The 27,058-nt window shown below is 45.2% G+C and overlaps 1 protein-coding gene across 8 annotated transcripts in view; it reads right to left on the bottom strand.

Annotated features, from left to right (window-relative positions):
- The window catches only part of Fhod3 (formin homology 2 domain containing 3), a 419,361-nt gene that overhangs the window by 94,691 nt on the left and 297,612 nt on the right, over positions 1-27,058 (bottom strand). For 3 of the 8 annotated variants that reach the window (XM_040757958.1, XM_013124845.3, XM_013124854.3), the window contains exon 11: positions 11,252-11,356. The exons of 1 other annotated variant lie outside the window; for it this stretch is intronic. In XM_040757958.1, the coding sequence (XP_040613892.1) occupies positions 11,252-11,356 (105 nt within the window). Of the gene's footprint in view, positions 1-11,251; positions 11,357-15,429; positions 15,766-17,368; positions 17,465-27,058 lie in introns of all 8 variants that reach the window. 4 more of the 8 variants (XM_040757956.1, XM_013124838.3, XM_040757957.1 and 1 more) reach the window with 3 other exon arrangements.

Genomic DNA, 27,058 nt, shown 5'->3' with positions numbered 1-27,058 from the left:
TGCCCCCCCCCACGTGTGTGTGTGTGTGTGTGTGTGTGTGTGTGTGTGTGTTCACAGTCCTGGCATTGAACCGAGAGCCTCCTTCAGGTGAGGCTCACCCTCTACCAGTGAGCCACAGCCCCAGTCCTAGATGGCCTGCCTTTTCCTTGCTCTTTTATGAAGGCTCATTTTCTTTGTGGTAGTTATGACAATGGAAACTATATTTGTTGGCTCCTTTTTCTGTTCATGAATATGTAATCCCCAGGAAGCTGAGGACTGGGTGTGCTTCCAGCAATGCTGGATTAACATGTCCAAGCACAGGGCGCACACTCAGTGAGTAGCTGCTATATGCAAACCATGGGTTTGTGGGAGTAGTGTCCCTGGTGCCCAGCATGTCCAAAAGCAAACCTGCAGTGGCACAGGAGCCTCTATTACAAGACAACACTAAGTTACTTCTTGTTGCTGGGCGTGGAGGAAACTCCGGGAAGGGGGAAGTATACAAACACTAAAGAACTGGGGTACATTTTCCGATTGGGAAATTGTAATCTATAATCTTTGGATAATGCCAGTGGAAAACAGAGACAACTAAGAATTACTGTCTCTCTGCAAGAGCATGCCAGACAGGGGCAGTGCCACACAAGGCTTATATTAGATCCCTTAGTTAAGTCTCAGTCCTGTAGGGACCGTACCCCATGTGTACTTTCTTTGGTGAGTGATGCTTGGCCCTCCGTGTTAGTCTCATGAAAGCCTCCATGTTATGCACGACATGTTCTTATCTGCAAACAGAATTGTAATACAGTTACTTAGGGCTACTGGGCACATCCCCTATGTAAACGAGAGAGACAAGCTAAGCAAATCCCACTGTCCAAAGGAAGAAAACAGGAAGCAGAGGTTACAAGCAGTCCGTGTGCTTGTTATTTGGCGAAGGTATAGGAAGAGGGCAGGGAGGTGGTTGTTAGACCCCGAAGATGGGAAAGCATGGCTTGGGGTTAATGCCCACCTAGCAGGAAGGACGGGAACAGGCAGAAAGGAATCCTGCTGGAGTGGGAAGCGCTGAGCGCGCGAGACCAAGAACACTGACGGAGCAGCACGAAATGCTCCCCAGCAAGAACACACTGAAATGACCCTGAAAAGCCACGTGAACACTGGGTTCTCTGGGTTAATATTTTCTCCACTTTGTTTGTTTTTTAAACAATCTGACCAGTCGAGGAAGGTGAGGCATCTTCACTGACGTACAGTGAGGATGCGCATGCCAGTACCAACGAGGCTGAGAGGTCCATGCAGAAGCCGGATGGGAGAGCTCCCACCTGCAAAGCTGAATCACACAGGGCCTGCCACTAGACAGCAAAGAGGCAGTCAGGGTCCCAAGAGGGAGACGCCACCCACTCAGAGCTGCAGTTCAGAAAGGAAATGGGACATAGCCTGCTGCAGTGCCCAATCCCAGTCAGTAATGGGGAGGAGTCAGACCCCACACGTTTGCCAGAGCAAACACTTCTGGATCTGTTGAAGACAGGCATTCTTGAGTAGGCCAGGGGCTGATGCAGAGCACCGGGCCTCTAGTACACAAAGTCACTACGTGATGTCACCAGACCCCGCATGAACTTACTCCATCATGGGACCAGCATTCCTCCTCTTGTGCACTCTGGATCCAATGCAATGGATTAATTAGGACCACATTTTGCTTCCCCGAGCCTCTTATTGCTTGTAATGAGATTGCTATCACGACCCAGTGGCATGCAAACAGCAATCCCACAGCACAAAGGGAGACAACTTCTTCAACCGAATGGCAGTGTCCACCCAATGGGTCCATCGGTTTCTTTACGTCAGGGTGACATTCGGTGTCGTCACGAAGAAAGGCGATGCTCTTTACACTGCATCCCGTGCTATTTGGAGTTTTTCTCAGCAACGTGCAGGGTTTTTTTTCTTTATCTAAGTTGCTCAGCCAAATTAAATTTTTAAATGCTCCATTGGACAGTGGAAATCTCAAGTCCACAGACACAATTACAGCAAAAAACTCTAAGCAGATCCAGTGATAGAGCACAGCCAGCCAGTATTTGGGACCCAGAAGAGCACAGAGGCCACATCTCTGCAAAGAGCTGTGACTGGGACCCAGACGAGAAGGGCATTGAGGCGCATGTAGATGCTAGCAAGGTTAGCACAAGTCATCAAGCCAAAGAAGTCAGGGAGGGAAGTCACGAGCGGTGGGGCTCACACGGAACAGATGGTCCATCTGGAGAGGGCAAGAAGGGTAAGGAAGACGCCAGTGCCAGCAAGCTACACGCAGGACAGAGGTCAAAGGCCTGGCTAGCAGAGGACGCAGGGTGGGCAGCAGTAACCCGCACCAAAGGAAAATGCATGAAAGCAGAGATATCACACAGGACAGCAGTCACTGTACACCTGGAGCAGGTGGGTTTTCAAGGGGGCCAATGGAAGTGAGAGTTCATTGAGGGGCTTGAGCTGGAAGCAGAAGTCACTGCTTAGGCCAGCTGCCTGCTCTCCGTGTCCCCAGATATTACTGCTTCCTTTATTTCAGCACTGTCAATCACCACTCCAAACCTCACAAGAGCACAGGGCAAAAATGACAGCCGGCCTGTTTCAATACAGCACTGCATAGTCGTATTTCAATTCCATATACTGGCAGGAAAGAGAGATCTTGATAGCCTAGAATGATTGATTCTGGAAGATGGGCCTTGGGAAGAGGCGAGAGCAGGTCCTCAGGAAGGGGTCTATACACATCAGTGCAGAAACAGACCTGCCTTCCTTCCTGTTGGATAAGGCAAATCTGGTATTGGAACAAGGGGAAAGCTGAAGTTGAGACCCTTCCTCTGCCAAAGTAATTCCCGGACAGATAAAGTGTTTAGATGTGAAAACTGTAGAAACAGCAATGCTTTCTTCAATAGAAACACAAGACCCAGAAGGCAGAAAGAATTAATGTCTAATAATTCACCGGGTGAAGTTGAAGTGTGCCTACTGTTTGACTGTCTAGAATCTAGAGTCCTAGGAGATGAACCCATGGGCCCGCCTGTGAGAGAGTTTCTGCATTAGGGTAATAAAGATGAGGTGGCCCGCCCTAAGTGTGGAAGTAACCATATCCCATGGGCTGGAGTTCTTGACTGAGTAAAAAGGAGAAAACGAGCAGGTTACCTGCATTCACCATTCTCTACTTCTTGACTACAGATGCAACATGGCTAGCTGCATCTTGAATATGCTGCCATGCCTTCCTCATAATGACGGACTGTCTCCTCCAACAGTGAGCCATAATAGATACTTTCTTCAACTAATACAACACCAAATCCTTCATAAATCGAATATAAAGGATCCCATGGTAGCTTATGAAGTGCTTCTTCAACCCAACATGAAAAGAGCACGGTGACAATGAGCCAAAAGTGGAAAAGGAAACAGAAAACGCTCAACATAGCGCAAGTAAGAGAAACGCCAAGTCCAGATTTACTTATCTACAACTACACAAGCAGAGACGTACTACCTCTTGACAAAGATAAGGGAAACTAGACCCTCACTACGTTATTGAAAATCAAAATTGATATGGTCTTTATGGATCGCACTGACAAAAAAAATCATCAAAATTTAAAAGGTGTCGTTTTTTGTGACATAGGATCTCATGCAGCCCAAGATGTCCTGGCATTCACTCTGTAGCTAAGGATGATCTTGAATTCAAAAGCCTCCTGCCTCTACCTCCTGAAGTGTTGACCATGCAGCACTATTTTGATTTACTAATCCACTTTTAGGGTTTATATTAGGATCTTTCACATAATCACATATGTGCGAAATGACATGTTCTAAGAACTACCCTCACTGCATCATGTGTGTTAGCAAAAGGCTGGGGTGGAAGAGAATACAGAGAAAAGCATCGGGGCAAGATGTTAAAAAGAATGCTTTAGCTCCAAGCTCTGCTATGGAAAGAGGACAAAGATAGGATCATCAAGAGAAAAAGCAAGGCGAGGGAAAGCTTAGGGAGCATGTCACTATCTGTGTAAACGATCCAGAACATTGATGTCATTAGATAGATGTACACTGGCCCCAGAAGTAAAGACACTGAGTCACTGGTACTGTCCCTTTTCAAAGACAGAAGGAATCGCTGTTACCACAGTCTTCACTCCCTGTATCAACTTAACATTTTATACAGCATGTATGTAAGGTCAGAGAACAATCAGTGAATTTAAAATAGCTTAGTCTGCGTTACACTATAGTAGCTCACTTCTGGGATCATATACTCAAAAGAGTTAAATTCAGGATCTCAGAAAGATATCTGTATGTCCATGGTCATCATAGCTCTGCAGACAAGTCAACGTATGAGCACAAGTCATATATTCATCAACAGAGAAATAGATGAAGGGAATGCCATATGAAAATCTAATGGAAAAGCACTTAAAAACAAGAAAATATTACTACCTACAAGGTGGGATTTATGCTAAGTTTAATAAGTAATCCATAGAAAGACAACATCTGAAACACTACATAGCTCTTTTATCTATCTGTCTATCTATCTATCTATCTATCCATCCATCTATCATCTACCTTCTTATCTATTTATTATGAGGTAATGGAGGTAGAACCTAGGGCCTCTCACATGGTAGGCAAGAATTAAATTTTTGAGCTATGTCCCCAAGTCTGCATAATCCATCTTGTATAAGACATCTAAAACATCACAGATGCCCAAGAAAACTATAGAACAGGAGTTACAGGGAGAATGAGGAAAAGGAGGATGGGGAATTACTGCTAAATGGGCATATAGTGACAGATGTTCAGATAAGTGAGAGACATACTGTATCAGCATGGTGCCTGTAGCTAATAGGCTACTGCCTAGCAGGGTGGGTCTCACACTTGGCCTCTGATCACACACACCACACACCACACCCTATGCACTTTACTACCTCGTCTAACTCCCTAAGGGGATGCCATTACTGGGTTTATCCTCCCCCAGGAAGGGGGAAATCCTCTGCAGGGACAACTACAGAAGCCAGGTCATTCTGAACACCCCAGGTTTCTGAATGTTATTCCAGGAAAGCAGATAGGCAACTCCTGCTTACAGTAAGCAAACTGTGGCACTATCTCAAGTAGGAAGGCAGAGTTCATGCTGATGGCACACGGTCCCTCAGTGTTTATCTCAGCACGTCCACAGGAAGTCCCTCCTACCCCAAGCATCCTCCGGGGTCCTCCTACTAGGCAGTTCTGAGAGGTCCTAAGTGAACTCTCTAGTCTAAGCACGAGGACCGACTGTCTTAAGGTACCTTTAGGCCCTTGTATCCACTCACTCCACTTGCTTAGTGGGATCACTACCCATTTCTGTCCTGCCTCCTCCCTCCGGCTGATGGAGACAGCGGGGAGTGAATGCCCGTGTGCTCTGCCTCTCCCAAGGCCATGGCCACAAACTTAACTTGTCCTGTAGCTATTGTTTATTTGTTTCCTTCGAATACTTGAGCTGAATGGTTCAAATATTCCTTTAATTTTGTTGTCTCTCAGAATGAAAATATTTAGACCTTCTCTGCTCAAAAAGTGCATTTTCCAAATTGAGGCATTTTTCAAAGTCTGATTTCATTACACAGTTGCGTCTTGTAGCCTAGAGGATATTTGTAAACAGTCCCAGCTTTCTCGTTTTTGTTTTGGCACAATCTAAATTCCAATTTCATGAAAATTAGTGTTGTGCTCTCTGTTTCCAGAAGACTGCTTTAAACAATTCTGTCACAGATTGGAGATGGAGTTACCTTAATATCCTTGTATTGGTTTAATCTTACAAAGTTTTCATCGGTATTTCCTTCCTAGGTCAATATATCTGTGATGGCTAATCTTGGTTGTCAATTTGATGACATCTGGAATGAACTAAAATATAAACAACCAGGCACAGGTGAGGAATTTTTCGAGACTGGACTGTTTGAGGTGGGAAGACGCATCCTAACTCCAGATGATTCAAAGTGGAAAGACGCACCCTTGATCCAGATCGCCTGAGATCAGCTCTGGGCCACACCTGGTGACAGCCAACACAAAAGGACATGGGGGAAGTCAGATTCTTCCTTTTGCCTGTTTGCTCTCACTAGTGTTGGCATGTTCATCTCTCCTGCTGCTGAGGCATTACTTCACTGGTATTAGAATCTATTTCTTTTGGATTCCAATATAGACTGAAAACTAGCTGAGACATTCAGTCTCATAGGCTGAACAACTACTAGACCCCTAGCTTTCTGGTCAGGAGACAGCCGTTGTTGGACTAACCAGAAAACAGACTATAACCCACTCTCATAAAGCTCTTTTTAGTTTATACATTCATTTCTTCTTCTAGAACCCTGACTAATACAATATAATTCCAAGTTTTATTAACACCCAACATGTTTACATGCCTAAACAAGCCTGAGGAATGGAAAACTTTGAGCTCACGAGGATGCCTGCTTCTAAAGTGGTCCAAGGCACCTGATGTGGTATTGCCACTGGCCTGATTTTCCCAGGACTTTAAAATTTAATCTCATTTCCAAATCAAGATTATGAGGGTTCTAAAGTTATAGATTTATACAGAGTTCAGGCATTACATTTACTAGTTGGGGTGGGGGATGATTGCCAACAAAAGATGTAGGTTTCTCCTTGCAAAACCATGGCTATTGTTCATAATGTTTCAGTTTATTTCCTGAGCCAATTCTTTTCACTCTTAATCATAAATGGGTATTTAAAGAACCTCAGTAATAAATCCTAAAAATTCCATTGAGTATGTATCTACGTAAAAGATAGCTATGTGTCTCAATAGAGCAAAAACAAAAACCCAATAGATGTGCAATTGCATTATAAATAATATGCAAAGAATTTAGATGTCAAGCAATCAACTTCATAAAATGTCGATTATTGTGAGTGCAATTGACATAATACACTCAGGCAACCGCAGAAAATGTTATTATTCATCCATCCATCCATCCATCTCTCCCTACATTCCTATCATCTACCTACCTATCTGTCATTTACCTATACATCTATTCCTACCTACCTGTCTGCCTATCAGTTATCTATCAACCCATCTGGTCATCTCTCTCTACTGTTACAGTCACAAGACAGCAAGCTAGCAAGGCTAGAGAAAGTGGTAATCAGGCTCGGTGGGCTCCTGGCATAATGAAAATGCACTTTTGCCATTTCAAGCCATCATCACGCAACTTTAGAATTCTCACAGAAAGGCTGTCCAGAAGGGATGTGCAAATCTAAAGAAAGGAATAAGCTCTAGAAAGCTGTGTTGCCAGTGGGCAGTGGCTAAAGCAATAGTTGCTATGGCGATAACATGCCATGAAAGAGATCTGGAGCCTGGAAAGTGACTCCTGCCACTGCTGTCCCCCAGTGGCCAGCTTCCAGGATACAGGCTGTCTGGGAGTTTAATGCCAGTAGCTGCTTCAAGCTGAGGACTGTGGAGCCCTCATTTCTTAGAGCCTACTAGATGTCTCCGTGGATGCCATACAGATGCCTCACACCTTGCATGCCTATGAAACTGCCACCCCTACTTTCTTTTCTTATACCATGCCTAGATCTTTGTTTCAGATAGACGGATGGGGTGGGGGGTGGGGGGTTCATGGTACTCAAGTGAGTCATTTCAGAACCTGGATTCCAGACTTTCTAGATTAGTCTATGCTAGGGCTTCCAAAGCTTGGGAATAGGCCATGCTGGACCATTCTTTTTCAAGTCCTGGGAATAACACTGCTAAAGCCCAGGGCTCTGGACCCATGGACTTCCTGCCCTTATAACTTTCCAAGTTGGAAATCCCCAAACTGCTTTTGACTAGTGAATGGGTGATTCATTGGATCCTTTAGGCAATGTTAACCATGGTTCTACCACAGACAGGCCCTGGTACTGTGGAAGACACAATGGCAGAACCTCATTTAGTCCCAGAAGGGCTTGTTGCCTAGTGTGGTGGTTTGAAAGAAAATGGTCCCCAATGGGAGTGGTATCATTAGGAGGTGTGGCCTTGTTGGAGTAGGTATGGTCTTATTGGAGGAAGTGTGTTACTGTGGAGGTGGGCTTTGGAAGTCTCTCTTTTTTTTTTTCCTCTTCCTTTTTTTAAATTTAAGTTAGAAACAAGCTTGTTTCACATGTCAATCTCCCTCTCCCTCCCTTCCTCCCCTGCCCTCCCCACCAGACCCCCCTAGTCCCCCACCTAATCTCCACTACGATCCCCAGGGGAGGGTGAGGCCCTCCATGGTGGATCTCCAGAGTCTGTCATTTCATCCAGGGCAGGGCCTAGGCCCTCCCATAAGAGTCCCGGCTGAGAGAGCCTCCCATATTGTGACATGGGCACTCAAAGTCCATTTGTATGCCAGGGGTAAATACTACCCAAGGCCCCATAGATTACCTAGGCCTCCTCAGTGACACCCACATTCAGGGGGTCTGGGTCAGTCCCATGCTGTTCACCCAGCCATCAATCTGGGAGTCTCTTATATGCTCAAGCCACGCCCAGTGACACAGACCACTTCCTTTCGCCTGCTGTTCAAGATGTAAGAACCCTCAGTGCCTTCTCCAGCACATCTACCTGCATGCTGCCTTGCTTTTCGCCATGATGATAATGGACTAAACCTCTGAACTGTAAGCGAGCCAGTAAGCAGCTCCCCTCCATTACCTCTGTATCAGCTCCTGCCTCCAGGGCCCCGCCCTGTCTGAGTTCCTGTCCTGACTCCCTTCAGTGATGAACAGCGATGTGTAAGTGTAAGTCAGATAAACCCAGTTCTCCCCAACTTGCTTTTTCATCATGCTGTTTCATTGCAGCAATAGAAACCCTAACTAAGACACCTAGCAAACATGAGACTTGAAATGACAGGCAAACTCCAACATTCCTCACTGTGCACCCTAACCCTGCATCTGATATGACAAGGATCGTTCCCATGGTAACCTTCCCAAGATCCCAAGTAACCTTACCTAATCCCGAAGGGACTGGAACCTGTGCTAAGGACAGTACCTTTAACGGATTTCCCTATCACCGAGTCCTGACTTTGCCTAATTCAGGGTCACCCTTGGCTGTGAAATCTGAGAGTTTGATATGGATTCATTAGTGTTGTGTTCCAGGGGTGTCTATTCCTTATTCTATGGTTGAGAGAATACATGCATTTATTTTGCATGATGTTATAACACAAGCTTGTTACCTATAAAGTTCATATACAAGAAGAATCAAGTTACATTATACACATACCCACCTCTCTCTCTCTCTCTCTCTCTCTCTCTCTCTCTCTCTCTCTCTCTCTCTCTCACACACACACACACACACACACACACACAGATATCTCTTAATCTGCTAAATAAGTTTACAATTTTGTGTTGGGATATATTCATAGCTATCCTGCTATCCTGAGCCTTGAGTTGGATAACCCAGAGAGGCAAATTCCATTGGTCACCTCATCTTCCTGTGACTATAAGATTTTGTTTGTTCTACACCCCAGCCAAACTTCTTTTGGTGATTCGAAAGAAAATGGCTCCCAAAGACAGTGGCACTGTTAGGAGGTGTGGCCTTGTTGGAGGAAGTGTGTCACTTTGGGGGCGGGCTTTGGGGACTTATTTGCTCAAGCTTCCCTCAGTGTGACAGTCGACTTCCTGTTGCCTGCAAGATGTAGCACTGTCAGCTCCGGCACCACATCAGCCTGTACACTGCCATGCTCCCAGTCATGATGATAATGGGCTGAACCTCTGAAACTGTAAGTGAGTCTCCTCAACGACTTTATAAGAGTTGCCATGGTCATGGTGTCTCTTCACAGCAATAAGAATCTTAACTAAGATACTGCCTAGCTCCAGATATGCCCAGTAAAACACTTCCATATATACAGAAGAGAATCTGAATGTGAAATACTGGTCCCATTTAAAAATCATATTGAGGCAAGGGACCACCGTAGTCACTCATGTCTAGATTCCCAGTGATGCTCCTCCATCTCTTCCCTGCCCTCTCTGCTGGGCTTCCTGCAGTACTCCTGTGTGGTCAAGTTTCTTTCCTCAACAAAAAGGCCCTCTAGGGAAAGGGTTGGTGCAATCAACATTTTGCCCTCAAGGGGTAAGTAGCTTCCCAGTGAGTGAGCTGGAAATCTAAAGGCCTTCTCTTCTCCAACTCCTGTACTCTTGCCATTAAGGGTAACTGCTTTTAATTGTTCTAAAATTACAGGTATTACCTTTCCCTTGTAAACACATCCTTGCATAATCACTGGCTTCCAGGAGTAATAATCAGTGAGTTTCTGGTGGTCTAAAGCACTTGCCAAGTTAAATTCCTTCCATGCACCCATACAATTCTTTTTTCTTTTGGTAGGTCTTAGACTAATTACATAGCACCTCTGTGGGCCCACTTCCTTCTGATCTATATAGGTTTAGTCATTCAAAGGAGAAAACAATGTCTCTCAGACAAATTGCACAGCTCACGTAATATCCAGAACCATCTTTAAAGGGCAAATCAAAACATCCATACTTAAATATTTTAGAAGAAACATTTATACTTTATTTTTCTGTTTTTATGTTTATATGTATGAGTATTTTGCCTGTATGCATATATGTGTGCCACATACATGCTTGGTGCCCACAGAAGGCAGAAGAGGTTGTTAGATCCCCTGGGAATGGTGTTGCAGACAGTTGTGAGTCACTATATGGATGCTGGGAATCAGACTCAGGTCCTCTGGAAGAGAGACTAGTGATCTTAATGGCTGAGCCATCTCTCCAACTCCAGAAGAAATGTTTATAGTATCTATGTAAAGTATAAAGGAGGTGGCATAATAATAAAAACAAAACATCATCTCAAATGAAATGCCTGCTTAATAAGTAGTGTGGCCCCCAGAGAAACTGATCTTCTAAAGGAAAATTCTTCAGAATATGCTTTTATTTATACTTTTTAACCATTCTTTATTTTCCTTTATTTCTTTATTTTATCATTTATTCATTTGGCTTTGTTGTTGTGGTTGTTTGCTTGTTTGTTTGTTTGTTTGTTTGTTTTGAGACAGGGCTTCTCTGTGTAGCCTTGGCTGTCTTAGAACTTGCTCTGGCCTTGAACTCACAAAGATTCATTTGTTTCTACCTCCTGAGTGCTGGGATTAAAGGTGTGTGTCACCACTCCTGGCCATTTGTTTACTTTGAGATAGGGTTTCGCATAGTCCAGGCTGCCTTCAAATTCATTATTTAGCTGTGTGACTTTGAACTCCTGATCTCTCCTGCCTTAACCTACCAAGTGCTAGGATTACAGGCAAACATGAGCACCAGCAGCCTCCTCTGACCAGTCAATGCAACCGAGTTTTGCAGGTGAGTGAAGGGAGGTAACACCATGCCCCAGACTCACCTGGCCTCTTGTGGGGACGAGAAGGATGGCACAGATGATGGTGACACACTAGGTCCAGATGAGGGTCCAGAGGAGTGAAAAGAGTTGTTGCTGAAGTTGCTGTATCTAAAAAACAGAGGTTTGGATTGGAGACTAAAAACGGAGACAAAAAAAGTGAATGATGAATATAGGATTTATAAATAAGATTTAGCAAACCATCTAGCTTTTTGCAAGAAAGATATTTCTGAAGATTCCACTGCAAATCGTGATTATTTAAAGCTCCAGAGATTTACTAAGTACTAAATTTTGATAAGTCTTCATTAAAGAGGTTTCCCCAAACTCTAAAACCCAACTGGGTGGGAGTGTTCATAACAAAGGGTTTCAGAAGAACCAGCACACCTCCTATTGTCTTGTAAATGCACATTAACATTAATTATGAGCATAAATCAAGAATCCAAAATGTGTTCATCTGAACTGTGATGATCTCTCTTGCTACTTGTGGTGGTGCAATTAGAAAACCATTGAAGACCTGTGGAAATAACATTTGCTTGACAAAGGAAACATCTTAATGTACTCCATCAAGCTCATTTCTTATAATCCCATGGTGTGTCTATTTTCAGGCCTTCTGGACGAGTTTACTGCCAGAGTTAAAGGCATCTATGGTTTCATCCAACGCTCATTCTGACTGGAACCTGCAGCGGTTACAACAAAGTGAACTTTGATCTTTTCCCAGCCATCTCTACTAAACAGACATCAGGGTCTGTAGATTCCCGGAGCTTCCTGTAGCAGGAACATCCTTCAGTGGTTTCCTCTACACATCTGTCATCACTGAGGGCGGCTCCCAGGAAACAAATCACCACCTGAAGTCTCATATCTTGTCACAGGTAAGGCCTTAAACTGTTTAGGGACACTATTAGGATGTGTGGGACCCCGATGGTCACCATAATGAACGCATTCAAAGATCTTCTTGGACATGAAATGTGTAGGCTGAACGCCCACCAGCAGAGACCAGTACTTCTGAGAAGTATCCCCCCCCCAATGAGATGTCAGCACCAGACAGCAACTGTAACATTTCCAATGTTTATATGAGAAAATATCACACAGGAAAATGCTCAATGGTATATTACTTAGCTTGTGGTAATGGCTCAGCCAGGTATGAGACAGGATAGCCAAAGACACATGGGTTCTTATTCATTGATGGGTCACTGATACAGCAACCATAAAAGCTGACCAATTTTATAACTGGCATCATGGAGAATATTAATAGGTTAGATGGAAACACCAAGATATAATATAGTTTAGTCAAAATATTCTAAAGAGTAAAAATCAATTTTAAAAACAGCATGTTCAAGGGTCACCTACTTTTAAAAAGTGGGAGATGGATACAAAATTTCCAGTTTTAATAATAAATTACTACAATAGAAAATATTCATATCCCCCTAGTCTAATTCTGTGCTTCTAACTCTGGCAGCTTGGCCATTGCTCCATCAGTCTGTGTGTTATCATATGCCAGATGTGTACCTAGAGACAGGCCCTCCCCATCAAGTCTCAGACCACAGGGCTGGCCAGTGTCCTTTTCCGTTAATACGTCACTTTCACAGTTCTTGGTTTCTGGAGACTGGATCCCTTTCCCTTCCTCTTCTTCCTCCCTCAACGCCTCCCAGGCCTCACTGAGACTGAACCTGGGGTTTTACAAATGTCAGGTGAATGCTCTAACATTGAGCTGTATCCTTAGACCCTTCCTCATTTCTTACTTTGAGACAAGGTCTTCCTAAGTTTCCCAGGCTGGCCTTGAACTCACATAGAGCCCAAACTGGCCTTAAACCTGTGATTCTCTGGAGTAGCTGGGGTTTCAGGATTTCTCTCCTTTCTTTAAAAATTTGCATTTTTCGTGTCTAGTGGGTTCATTGCTTCTCCAGGTCAGCGCTGGTTTAATTTTTCAGAAGGACTCACAAGCCATAGGCCGTGGAGAAGGCAGAAAAGCAAGGAAGGAAGCTGAGGACAGGGCATTAATTGACGCCACAGAAAGGGGAGGCAGCAGCAGGATGACTAGAGCCAAGCACAGCCAGTCGCGGCCACCACACAGGCTCCCAGCTTGGCTGTCCACCAGTTGCCTGCACACCGGCTTGCTAGCCTTGCCACTGAAACGGCACGTGGACATCCTGCTGAATGTTTTCATAGGATCATGTTGCCGAAATTATGTTTCAATGACGCTATGGAAATAAACCATGCACAATGTGTTTCCCCCCCCTTTGGTTTTTCCTAATGGCCAAGTAATTAATTTGAGTGTCTCAGAGCCTGCCCAAATTTGCTTCTCAATTTCATCTAAACTTACTGGATCATAATTCACTGTTCAGCATTTTTGTGTGTGAGGCAGGAGGATTCATTATAATGACTAATGGGTTGGTCCCTATTACAACCTATTCAATTGCGTTAGCTACTAAGTAGCCAGATCTGTGGCCATTCAGACCCACAAAAACCAGGGCAACTGGACATCAGTCAACACCCACCAATAATATTCCATGCATTTGCCAGCTTTTTCAGATAGTATGTAACCCAAAGGGGTTACCAGTCAGAAATTAACCCTTCAGTTATCAGATGGGAAGCCTGAGTACCCTGGAAGACTGGCGATGTCATGGTGGGAAGAGCTGCCTGATGGTCAAGTTTTATAAGGCTGTATATGGCACAAGGTTAAAATTCTTGCCAGTCACTGAGACGTGGAGTTCTGCACATCACGGGCTGTGGTGAACACTTTACCCTTATTGAAAAGCCTCTGCCTGAAGACTCCCGACAGAGGTGTTGCAAGCCCCAAAGGAGAGCCATGGAGCTACAGGGAGACAACTGGCAGAGGAGAGCCTGACTGTGGGACAGGCTTCCTGGTGCTGTAATCCACCTCTCCATGTCCTCTGGCCAACTCCCTCTGTCTCTCAGCCTCAGGCTCCTTACCATAAGTAGGAGGCAGTGATAGAGCCTGTTTATTAAGAACCAAGTGAGACTTGGAAGTCTCATGGGAAACAGAGAGCCTGGCTCATAATAAATGCTCAGCAAAGTTTGTTCTCTCATTATTATTCTAAAAGGATGAGAGTTACAACAACCAATGACTGTGAATAAGGATTGCAGAAATACAAGACTTTAGATATATTATATTAAATGAAATATATAATTAGAATGGATTTTACCTGTCTAGTTTATGACTTCAAAGGCAATTACTTAGAGCTGGTGAGATGGTTCAATGTGTAAAGGCACTTGCTACCAAGCCTGATGACCTGAGTTTGATCCCCAGGACTCACAGGAAGGAGAGAACTGATGCCCACAAGTTGCCCTTTGACCTTCTACCCATGCCTCCCAATAATTAAATGTACTAAAAAGAAATATATAGAGTACAAGCATTATAAAAATGAAGATATATACAAGTATCACCCACTCTGCACTCCAGCAGCACTCCAGACTGCAGCAACAGTAGAGGCCGTTACTTAGATGACCGGCAAATGATAGTTAAACTTTCCCAGTGGAGTCTGGCTTTGCATATCTCCCTTTGATCTACCACCAAGACAATTTCTTATTACAATACCTGAATGTTCATAAATAGATAATGTGAGCATCTTAAGACCCCAGTGATTGATTCAAACTACAATTCTGTGGCATTAGCAGCCTTAGGAAATGCAAATGCACACATCAGGAAGCCACAGGAAAAGATGAAGAAAGCACAGATAGGATGCCCACTTGTTAGAAGAGAAAGACCAGAAGTTAGACTCTGCAGCGGCAGCTCACTCGTGTCAGGGATTGAGGGAGACGTGGAGGGAAAGAGCAGCTCTCGGCCATGCTGCAGGCAGAGGGCACAGCACTCGCCTCCTTGCAGGCCAGAAAGATCATGCTGGACGACGGGGTGGACACACAGATCCCGACAGACTGTAGTTCTAAAACCCACTATTAGTAGTTACATTAACACCACAGCTGTCCTTATTATTAGTAGTTACATGAATACCACAGCTGTCCTTAGTTCACACAGGTGACTTTTCTTTCTGTCTCACTGTTCCCAGTAAGTCAGTGGTCAGAGAGTTAGTTGATCCACAGTGGCTCCGTGTCTGAGGGGAAGGAATCCATACGACACAACAGAAGGCAAGCATGGCACACAGGCTATCAGTGGCGTCTTCCTCCCTGCGTTAATCACGCACAGGCCACACTGCAGGCCAAGCTACCTGTTTTCCGTCTGAGAGTCTCCTCCCTTGTCCTTGGTGAGGAGGGGCGAGTCTTGGAAGTCATAGGAGAAGAGGTGGAAGGGGCTGTGGGGCACGTAGGGCAGCTTGTCTATGGCTGCAGACACCTTCGGTGCGGGGGAGGGCCGAGTAGCCACGCCAGGGCTGGGCGGTGACAAGAGAGCAGGCCGGCTGGCCTCAGACCCAGAGGTCCCGCCAGAGGTCCATGCTGCTGTGCTGGCTGGAGGCCACCTTCCCTGTGAGGTGGTGGTGGGTGCAGAACTCTCCGTGGCAGCATCCTTCCCGGGGGAGCTGTGTCTGGAGGCAGAGTTGGCCTCGCTGTTGGCCCAGAAAGGCCAGGCAGAGAGAGGAACAGAGATTTGAGGGAGGGAGCAAAAGTTAGGAGAAAGAAAGAGTCTTGAAGCCTCACAATGCAGGGACCACACGTTTCCATTCCCGTGTCTCGAGACACGGGAAGAGTTCACCGGCAGTCAGCCCTGACCACTTGAGGGGACAGATCATCAGAGAGCGAGGAGGCATCTGGGTCCACAGATGCTCTGGGAGGATCTTACTGTGCCCGCGCAGACTCTTCTGCACCCTCTGTCTGCACCCTCCCTGTTTCTCTTTGGGGTACTCTGGCTAACACCTGGAATTTCACAAATTTAAACTTCATCTCTTTGTCTTAGTCACAAAAGGCCCATCCTCCTGCTGAGAAGCAGGGGCTTTAGCATGGGCTTCCAGAGCTCGTTCCAGTGCAGACATAGATGTGAGAGAAGGGAAAGCAAGGAGTAGACCACACCAGAGAGAGGCAGCGACACAAGGAAGATGAACTCTGTCGGCTTCTCTTTTCCCAGGGCCCAGCGCTAAACCTTCAACGTGTGGGCGCCTCCAGTCAGGCCTATGGCTACAGTGACATGCTGTTATTTCCAAACAGGGCTGTCCCAGGGAATGATACACACACTTAGTAACTTGATTGTGTCGTGATGTAGAATGAAGACACACAAAATGGTCATGTGACTGTCTTAAATATATGCAGTATTTGTCAATGAAATCAGTGTTTAATAAAAAAAACTCCATCCAGTGGACTGCAGTTAGACATCTGAATATGTTAACACACTTATAGTATGAGGACCTATGTAAAACTGCACGTTTCAAAACCATAGCCCCAACTCTCAGACAACCTGATTGACAACCATGCTATTAGAAGATGATTTGAGAGAAATAGCTATAAAATTTAAGGTATCTGTAGGGAATCTGGGAGGAGTTTGCTGTGCCCCGTGGACTCTTCTCTGCCCACTTTCTCCCTTTTTCTCTTTAGGGTACACTGAGCAAGGACAGAATGGCTTTGCTGAGGTGAGCGGATGACAGCAGGCTCTCCAAAAAGGCTGGAGGCCTATGTCAGGTGTCCTGGGTATAAGCATGAATACAGGGCAAGTTTTCTGTACTATATAAAATGAAAACTGTTCCCCTACACTTGTATAAAATGGTATTTGAATAGGTAGCAAATCAGTTTCCTGTTAGCTGACACTGAACTAGCAAAATTAGGAAACAGAGAACATGCAGAATTCTTACTCTGTTCCTTCCTGGAAAGATCTTAAACCTCCCAAACACAAATTAGTCTTTCTCATCACCACCAACCTGTGTGCGCAGATGCCTTGGTGATGGAGGGAGGGTTGCTCAGAAAACTGATTGCAAGATTTTTCCCCCCTATAAATAGTGGTCATGGCCACAGAGGCAGGGTTTGAATGCAGAGTGCAGGTGTCAGATGAAAGTGTGTTCAGGTATTTCTACACAAGTGCTCATTCTGTGGCTTGTGCACAAGGGCGTGAGGGCTTGCCCTTGTGAGCTCACAGGTGACCATGAAGGGGCGGTGGCAGTAAATGGTCTATGGGAAAGGAACCTCTGGCTCTGGGTATGAGCCTAGGTGTCCAGCCCTCAGTACCTGTCCTTGCCCTGACACTGGGCATCGTCCTCTCTCTCCTCCTCTGAATTGGGCTCCGTGATTGGCTGTTCTTCTTCCTCCTCCTCCTCCTCATCCCTGAGACAAGACCAGGAAAAAAGAAACACACAGAAACAAGATGGAAAAGCGAGATGTGCATTGCAAACAGGACACCAAAGCACAGAGAGCCAGCGGGGTGGAAGGAGAAGGCATCATAGTCCATTAGGATAGTCCAGGTGGTTCTAAGGGACCATCAGTGTGGGGAGGGTATGACACAATTCTTTATCATCATGCTTGAATGCCATTACCCTGAACCCTCCATGTATGTATGATTCCGAGAAACTTCCTGCCTTGGGAGGACCTACTGTGAGACTTATCCCACTTCACTGAATCACCTGGTCAATGTTCTTGGTAAAGCAAGCTCTTCCTGCAACCACAGAGCTTGCATCACTGAGGGGCTGACCAATCCCGTGTTGACTAGCGTCTATGGTGGCACACAGTTCTAGAAGGATACTCCCTTCATTTCAGTGAGTGCTCCAGGAGCCAGACTCATCCCCTACCTCAAGGACATATTCAACATCACCTCTGGGATTTCTCCTAGACTCTTCAGAGACTGACTCACTAGGGGAATATTTTGGGTCTGGAGTTGTCTGTAACTTCTGATGGAGGATGACTGACTACTCCTCCACAATGAACATTCAATTACTAGGCATGGTAACCTGGCCCACACAGTGAGTTCCCAGCCAGCCAGAGCTATATATTAAGACACTGTCTCAAGCAAAACAATCCCATCAAAATATACACAGAAGAGCAGGGATGAGGAGGAGAGAGGAAAGCAGTCCTCTGATGATGTTAATACATGTATCTAAACAAACTCCAGCAGCCTCTGTTTTGAACTCTGGCTCCTCAGCTGATGGCACTGTCTGGGGAAGCCAGGCTTGCTTAGTGGGTGGATCAGGACCGGTGGCTTTGGGAGGTGACTGTTGATCCCAGGTCCTGGTTCTCAACACACTTTCTATCCCCATCTGCAGTGGTGTGAAAAGCTCCCCTTTCTCTTCACACTTTTTCACACAATATGGAATTCTGATTATAATAAGTTCCTTTGACTCTCTCCTCTGTGTGTTGCTTCTGAACTACTTTGTGAGGTCTTTTTGTGAACCAAATTCTTAGTAAGGTCTAGTTCATCTTTGGTGCTTAGTGTTTTTTATATTTTGTATGATTTTTTTCTTTTTCTTGTATCAATCCTTCACTCTGTCAAGTACTTTATTCCTTTGTTAAGATGATCATATGGCTTTCCTTTTTTTTCCTGAAAAAAAATGTAACAAACTGCAAAGACTGGTATTGTAAAACCACTAAGGCAACCTTGCATACCATAAACTTCACTCTGTTGCCATGTGTTTGACTGATCAGATATGGCAGGAAGAAAGATCAGAGAAATGACATGGTCACATTCATGGGATGGGTCTAAGCCTGTGTTAGACATCTCTGTCACAAAGACAGAGACCAATGGGCAGCAGGGTAGCAGCCTTCCTGCAACGCCCAAGGCCCAGGCAAGCACAGCCCATTTGCCCTGCCAAGCTTGCACAGACTGTACTCACACTCAACGGTCACCACTGGTTATTTTCTGCTTCCCCTGCTCCCAACAGCACCAAGCTCACCATCTGCAACTGCTAACTAGAGGTCACCATCCCTTGGCTTCATGGAGAGTTTGCTGGAGATGCAATTTCCGTCTACCCTGAATCCCATCTGCCTTGCCAACCCATGGGCTTCCTCTTTGCAACAACTGAGCCTCTCCTCCAAAATATCCTGATTCTATGCCCACTCCCAGGTGGAGGCATGGAGGTTCTGAAGCCAGGCTGCCTGCCGTTGCTCTCTACCTTGACCACTTCTGAGCAATGCCAACTGTGGGCCTCAATTTCCATGTTCCTATGTGTGGTGATGGTGCCCCCTAAGAGAGTTGTGTTGTCAGTGTAAAGCACGTTGAAAAGTCCTGAGCGTGGCAAACAGGCTAGAGCCACTTGCCATCATTGCTATCAGCATCAATGGCCATCAACACCATCATCATCATCTCCTCTTCCTTCTACTCCTCTCTTGCATCTTCCTCCTGGCCCTCTGAGGAAAACCCTAACCTCCCTATGATGAAGCCTGAGAGCTGGTATATTCCCACAGGGAGGGTGCACACACACCACAAAGTGTTCCTCCCTGCTACAGCAGCAAGCCCCGTCATTGTTGGCCCTGTCCTTTGATTCCTCTCTCCCTGATGTTTGAAGATGACCACCCTGCCATAAATGCCACGCTGCGTTCTTAAGTCCCTTAACCAGTCATCACATAGCACTTTGGTGATAGTGGCTGGGCAGGTCAATAGGCAGGAGGCACCATGACACACCGGGAGACCCACTTCTGTGGGAGAAGTCCTGGCCTTGTCCCAGGATGCCACAGGGCAGAGTAGGAAACATGTCTCCCATGGCCGTGGACCACCTATGCTGATTTGATTCAGTTTTATTAAGCCTGTGATAAAATAAGCAAACCAAATGGTTTCCATGTTAATAATATCAAAGGCTGAAGAAGGGATCCAGATCACTCAGCTTTTTCCAAGCTGGCTTTTCTCCTGAAGCATGACTGCTCATGGTGGATCGTACTCTAGTGAGGAATTCTGAGTGTTTCGCCTATGGCTTTCAGATGCTTCTATGGGAACTTGCCTTGGGCTTTGTCTCACTCTATATTCCAGGATGGCCCTGTGCTCATGACAATCATCCACACTCAGCTTCCCAGGGACTGGGATTATGACTGTGAGCCACCAAACACAGCTTGATTTTGCTTGGTTTCAAATGATGAGGAATTACTCACTGGCATAAGCTCACTATGGATTTATATGTATTTTCCTTTATACAAAAAATAATCCCAGATTTATGTTCACCTCACCCCCACACATGTTGGAAAAGCTAGAGGCCCACAGCCTGTTCAGTTCTGCAGGACATAGTTTCCACCATAGTCAATTTAACTTTCCCAAATTTGCATCTCAGTATAATGGCATGTCTCTTAGCTTCCAAAGCACAGAGAGGATAATGAATGTTGCCAAGCTGTTTCGAAAGCTCAGTACAAACTTTTAGAACAAAGGTGAACAAAAAACAGTCAAACTCATTTAGGAAGATGCATACCAGGTGCCCATGTATGAAAATTGCATGACGAACCCTCTCAATTTGTATGTCAACTAGAAGAAAAGGTATATTAACTATACACCTAAAGGTACAAAGTGTGACTATCAAAGTGGGTAAAATTGTCATAGCTGATGGAATCCTATAAAATTCCGTTTTAACCTCTAAGTCGGGGAGCTATATTAACACCATAGCGAGATACCATTTCATTTCTACTATGCAAAATTGTCCGACATACTACATGTGGAAAAGAGTGTAGGCCACCTCCATCCTTTGTGTTGCTGACAGGAAGGTGAAGGGGTTCAGCACTTTAACACTGTAGCTAGAACTACCCTGTAAGCATGTGTATGTCCTGACCCAGAGTCTACCCTGCTGCACCTTCAGGGAGGCATTCTGAACCATGATGAACCCTCCCAGCGCAAAGGACAGTCTGTCCCACCTGTGTGGATGGGGAGACGCTGGCATCTAGTGGGCAGAAGCAAAGGACAGTCCCCAGTAAGGAACATTAGGTCCAAGATGTCCACAGGGCCCAAGTTAAAGACCCTTCCCTCAGGGTACTCACATTTATGAACACAAGGAAGAACCCAATAATGTTCTCGGCAGCATTGTGTGTAACTGTCCAAAACCAGAAATGACCAAAATTTCACCAAGAGAGAAAGAACGACTGTGCTATGATGAAGCCCATGTATGGAAAATAAGGTACAGCTTCCCACGATAGCACGGAGCCCATCAGTAGCATGCTGTTCCCTGAGGAAAACTGGAAGTCTGGTTTACCACATGGCATATATTTTTACCAATTAAAAAATTCAAATTTGAATAACACATTGCTTAGTTACACATATTTGTCATAATTTGTTATGATTATGGGAAACCCCAAAGACAATGACAAATGTATAGCTAAGCCTGTCACCCCAGGCCTAAGGATTCTAGGGCAACGGGCAAGCAGATAGATGTCAGTTAGGAGTGACCTATATGCCAGCATCAAGTGAGTCCAGCTGCAGCTGGCAGGCTGAATGCATCCCACAGACATAGGTACACGGCCCACCACACTGGAGATGACAATGCCATTCCACAATGTCAAAAGGCTGGGCACTCCTCTGTCAGTTTCCCAGGTAGGTCACAGTTTTACCAATCATTTTATGCCAATAAATACTGTATAAAATAAACCAAACTAGAACCGCAGGCTAGTGATGACAAAACCTCAGGAACCAAGGTTGGCCATGACGACTATTCTAGTTCCACACAAGTGGGACAACCTGGATCATAATTAGATGAAAAACATTTCAATGAAATACTCTGCTGAGCTGAAGACAAAAAGTGCCCCCATGGCTCTACATTAGCAAATGCCTGAACTGTAGTTTCCACCCAGTCTCTCTGTGACTCACGCTCTCTGTTAACGTTAGGGTTGTTTCTAGGATACCGGGGGCCCAAGCCTGAAGATTTCCAATTAGTGTCCTTAATCAGTTATGACAAATATCTGACCAAGTCCAGTGGTGATGTCATTTAAAACGAAATAAAATTTCCCTCAAAAGATCTGCACCGGCCAAGTGAATGAAAGACATCTGACAGAGTCCGGCTGCTGCGTTAACGTTTCCATGGTGACAACCCAAAGTTAGACAGGAAAGTATTTATTATCCCTGCAACACGCATCACTCAGAAAGAGCATGGAGTACAGCTCAGGAATCCCAAATATACTCAAGAAAGCTGGCTGACTGGCTGGCATCTCATGGCAAAAGCCTTTATTTTGCTATTTTGATTAGAGTCGAACACTAATGATTCCAGCACATTCCTGTTGAAAAAAATAGGCTCTTGTACTCTGGCTACATTCTGTCTGCAGAGTATAAACATCAACGGGAAGAAACACAATTAGTATATGTGGCTGCAGATCTGGTTAGGTATAAACAGATAAATCCAGTAAGAGCAAAGATCCAGGGGCATATACTTTGATTTTATGTTAATAAAAGACATTTCTTTTAGCCACAGTTGCTAGTTCATTACTTCGAATGTACCTGAAGGGTCATTTCTCATCCAAAGGCAGTAGATTGCCATTTCTCCAAGCGCTTCTAGAAGGCATCAAGCAGGGTCCCAGGCTACTAGCCTTAGAGGACCTGTCCCAGATATGGCTTTAATCTACCTAAACCCTTGGTACACAAAGGGCTTTCTCTCCTATCACATCTGAAAGAATGAGTCACAACCAAATGGGAACTTCTATTTGTAGCCTGTGTCACTGAGGGAATGAAACACAGGGCCATGATGTCTCCTTCTACCAATCATGATCTGCTGTGTACTTCTCTGGACAAGCTAGCTTGTAAGTCAAGCACAGGTCAGAGCATCTCAGTCAGAGCACAGGCACCAAAACTGTCATCATGCTAGGTGTATGTGGTAGACACAACACATAAGTGGGCTTCATGCTTAGGCTTGGGTCGGGTGCTTAAGGCAGCTCACCATGTAGTCTCAAAGCATTATGGGTAAGGATAGACAGTCACTCTAATGGCATTCTCCTGTGCTTTCCATGGTCTCAGGTTTTCCAACAACGAGGAGAATATTTAGGAGGCAAGAGCTTATTCTGTCTCTTGGAGATGAACAAGACAGGGCATTGTGTGTTTAGAAGCAGATATCAAGTATAACTACCACAAGGTGCTTTGGAGCTTCAGTGTGTGGCAAGATCATTTCGATTTGTGACCCTGTTTGATTCTACAACTAATTGCTTGTTCACATGCTTTGATTTAACATTCCACAATCAACTTTTAATATGGTAATCATGTAGATTGGTGTGTAGAGATAAACCCCAAATCCTGCATTTCAGCCAGGCTTCTGCCCAGCAACCTCATTTCTGTTTTCTATCTCCAGTCATGCCCACAAAATTGCCAGCGGTAACCACTGGAGCTGTGTGGCAAGCAGCTGTTTTCTCCATTATTGTCCATCTGTGGTAGACATACCCACGAGAAATGACTTGTCTATAAAGGAGGTAGCAGAATGATTTCTTTTATATATAAGAATGCAAGAACCAGGACTATCTGCAGAGATTATCACCTATGAACTGAAGTTCCATAGGGAGAGAGGGATGGGAAGAGGGGGAGGAGCAGCCAGGGCAAGAGGGGGCAAGGAGGAAGGAGGAGGGGGAGAAGGGAGGGGAGGCAGATACAAAGGGACAGACGTCACACCCTGTTAAAGAGGCCACAAGGCCAAATGAGTGGACTTCAAGATTATAAACAGGTAAAATATTGCAGACCAGATCCAAATTCTCCTGAACTATGTTCAGTCCATTTGAAAGCCATGTACTATCCATCTTGGGTCTTAGCTAACACCCTTGTGGCCATCAGAACAAAGACTTTACCAACTTCAAAGCTAATTTGTCACCAGATAGCATCTGAAACCAGTAACAGCTTATCTTCTCCACCAATACCTTTAATGAACATTCTGATTTATGACTTTTTCAGTACTGTGACTAATAAAATTTCATGTGACCACTTTCATGGTTGGACATAGCATTTGGGGAAACACAAAGCTATGTTCCTAGGCCATGGTCACTCATATTTGGCTCCAGAATGATCTATCATACTCTCTTTGCTATGAGTATTGTTTTTGTGTTGACATACCCAAAGACTTCTTGATGCTTAATCTCAATTTTCAGATTGATTAGAAATGAGAAATGCTTCAGAAATTGGTGAGGCCCATCTCTGGCTGTGTGTGTTAAGAGTGTTTCCAGAGAGAATTAGCTGAATGGGGAAAACCCACATCCTATAAGCTAGCGGCTCATAGCTATCTGGGGAAGACCCAGCCTCAGCATGGGTGGAACCATCCTATAGGCTAGTGGCTCAGACGGAATAAAGTTGGGAAAGAGAGAGTCCACCAGTGAAGAAATTTTCTCTTTGCTTCCTGTTCATTCATGAGGTGAGAAGGACAGACCCCTCTGAAACCATGAGCCTAAATCTCTCCTCCTTAAATGAATTGACTCATATGATATATATATATCCCCAAATATACTACAAAACCATACACTGTCCCTCAAGGGATCCCTTACTGCTTTTCCATGTTTTACACACTCTATGTCAACTCAAACCCTTGTTGACATTGTCACAGCTCACTACCCTACTGGAACATGTCATAACTGTTCATCACTGCTTATATAGTTTGCTCTGCTGGGAATATATTTTCCCTTCAATGCATATCTGATATGAGTCTTCATTTCTTTCAGATCTGGGCTCTGATATTATAATTTCCTGGTTATTTTATTAAATATTATTTTACATACAAATCCCACTTCCTTCTCCCTCCTCTCCTCCCATTCCTCCTGCCATCCCCCCATCCCACCCTCTCATCCACTCCTCAGGGAAGGTGAGGCCTCCCATGGGGGATCATCAAAGCCTGCCCCATCATTTGGGGCAGGACCTAGGCGCTCCCCCGTGTCTAGGCTGCAGCTCAGATGTTTTGTCGTAGCAATGAAAACCTAACAGAGAAGTCCATGCATGCTCCTGAGTCTCACTGGGCCTCAAACAGGCTTAGGCTCATTCTAGTACTGCAGCAACTCCTGGGAGATCAAGTGACAAGGCTACCAACTCCCCCAACTCTGCCTTTAAACTCTCATGACTCTCCAGGAGCAATGGACAACCTTAGCCTAGTGATTCACACCCTTGAGAGATGTTTGAAAGCACAGATGATCTCAGGCTTGCTTTTTCAAATTGTATCTAGGGTTAGGCTTGAGCATGGGATATTAAACGGTTCAGAAGCATTGCCCTCGGTCCAATATGACACTGTTTCCAGCAGTTTTGTATCATTAGCTTCCACCTGGGCTCCCACTCCCATTTCTACTCTCCTTCCCCTCCAACCCATCCCCTATCAGGCAGATGGGCATTGCTTCAAACATGCATGGCGAGCATGGCTGAACTCACAGGCCAAATAATTACTGAACTTCATGATTTCCAAGGCCTTGCATGATGCAACCTGCTTACCATATGAGCACATCTCCTGCCTCCGCTTTCTCCTTCCGTGCCCCGCAGTCTTGCCTCTCCAGCTGCCTAGAGGCCACTCAGGCACTCCAGCCCTCTTCTCCTTTTCCTACCAGACATGGCGTTCCTATGGCCTGAAGAGCTCTTCTCATTCTAACTCACAACTCATCCCTTCTTATTCTTTCTCGGGCCTCTTCTCTCTCCCTATTCTCTTCTCTAAAAGAAAGTTTACATTAATATTTAATTACAGGATTTAATCATCTTTTAGAGAGGTGTAATAGTGGTGACAAAAGGTAAGTCTTTTTATCAGATATACTGTAATGAATTTAGTGAATAAACTTCTGGACTAAAAAAAATTGGAGTTGGGTGTGATAGAGCACACTTCTTCTGGAAGGGCATCGGGAGGCAGAGGCAGAAGAATCTAGATTCAAAAACCCAGAATCAAGAGGCCAGTTTTGCCTACATGAGACCTACCTTCAAACAAAACCAATGAAGCAGCATCTAAAAATGTCCTTCACCTGTTGACTGGTAACTGCTGGCGTTTCCAACGCCATTCGTTTCTTGCAACTGGTGCCTACCCCATCATGCAACACTCCATGGTGCGTAGGTAGCTGTTCCTCGTAAGAGTGGTTCTTTGCCGCTACCAGTGATACTGTAAAGGCTGCCACCGCACACTTCAGGTTCTCCCGAGAGCCCATGCCTGTTTGTGCCTCCCCCTCTCCCACACAACTCATTGTTCCCCTTCCAAAGCCACCCCTGTGTGTTGCTATCATAGTCATTTGCACATTGTCTCATGAAACTGCGATCTTTGTAATGGCCACAGTTTCAAACCCTAGCATACGTAGGACGGGAGAGGAGGGTGGAGTAATATGTGTGTATGATTTGTGCCTGTTGATTAAAGGGGCTGGTATTCCTAGGTCACCAAAGCAGCTCTGTCTAAAGGCAAAGCTCAGAACATGTGCCGCCGGCCGCCAAGTGTGTCCCCGCAACGCTGCTCAGACAGAGCAGGCAGTTTGGATTTCGCTAGTGGAGATGCCTTGCTCATCTACTTGGTGACAAAAGCTCTTGTGGCTGTGGACAAGTCCTAAAACAAACAGTATTAGGTCAGAGGCAACCAGTAATTTTCTTCTTCTGTTGTCACCATTCTAATTATCCCCCCCCCAACTGAGAAGGCAAATTTGCAAAGCTGGCCATACCACAGGGAAAAAGATGGCCTCTCGAGCCTCACAAACATTTGCTTCCTCTTTAGGAGGCCTGCCTGTGGCATGCAGCCATGACCTGCTGCCCACTTCCCTGCCTTGGCCTGTCCTGTCCATGGATCTATGGGGGAGAACTGCCAGCATGCAGCAGGCTTGGACTGGCCACTTCCTCCAGAGCGCTCATCTCTAGTCACCTTTTAATCTTGTGTTTAGAAAACCAAAACCGCATGGCAGGAGCAAAGATCTCAGGAATGAAATGATGCCTCTGGGGCAAAGAGGATTCTGTAACCCAGGCTTCCCAAAGTTCCTAGAATTGCCTCCGGCCCCTATTGAGTCACTGTGTCCTCGGGAAGCAGCTTTCTTAAGATAATCAAAGCCATTCACCTTCCA

This window comes from Mesocricetus auratus, unplaced genomic scaffold, assembly GCF_017639785.1.
Source record: "Mesocricetus auratus isolate SY011 unplaced genomic scaffold, BCM_Maur_2.0 Super-Scaffold_100015, whole genome shotgun sequence".
Lineage (NCBI taxonomy): Eukaryota > Metazoa > Chordata > Mammalia > Rodentia > Cricetidae > Mesocricetus > Mesocricetus auratus.
The sequence above is the reverse complement of the archived record's forward strand: the minus strand, read 5'-3'. Positions and strand labels throughout refer to the sequence as shown.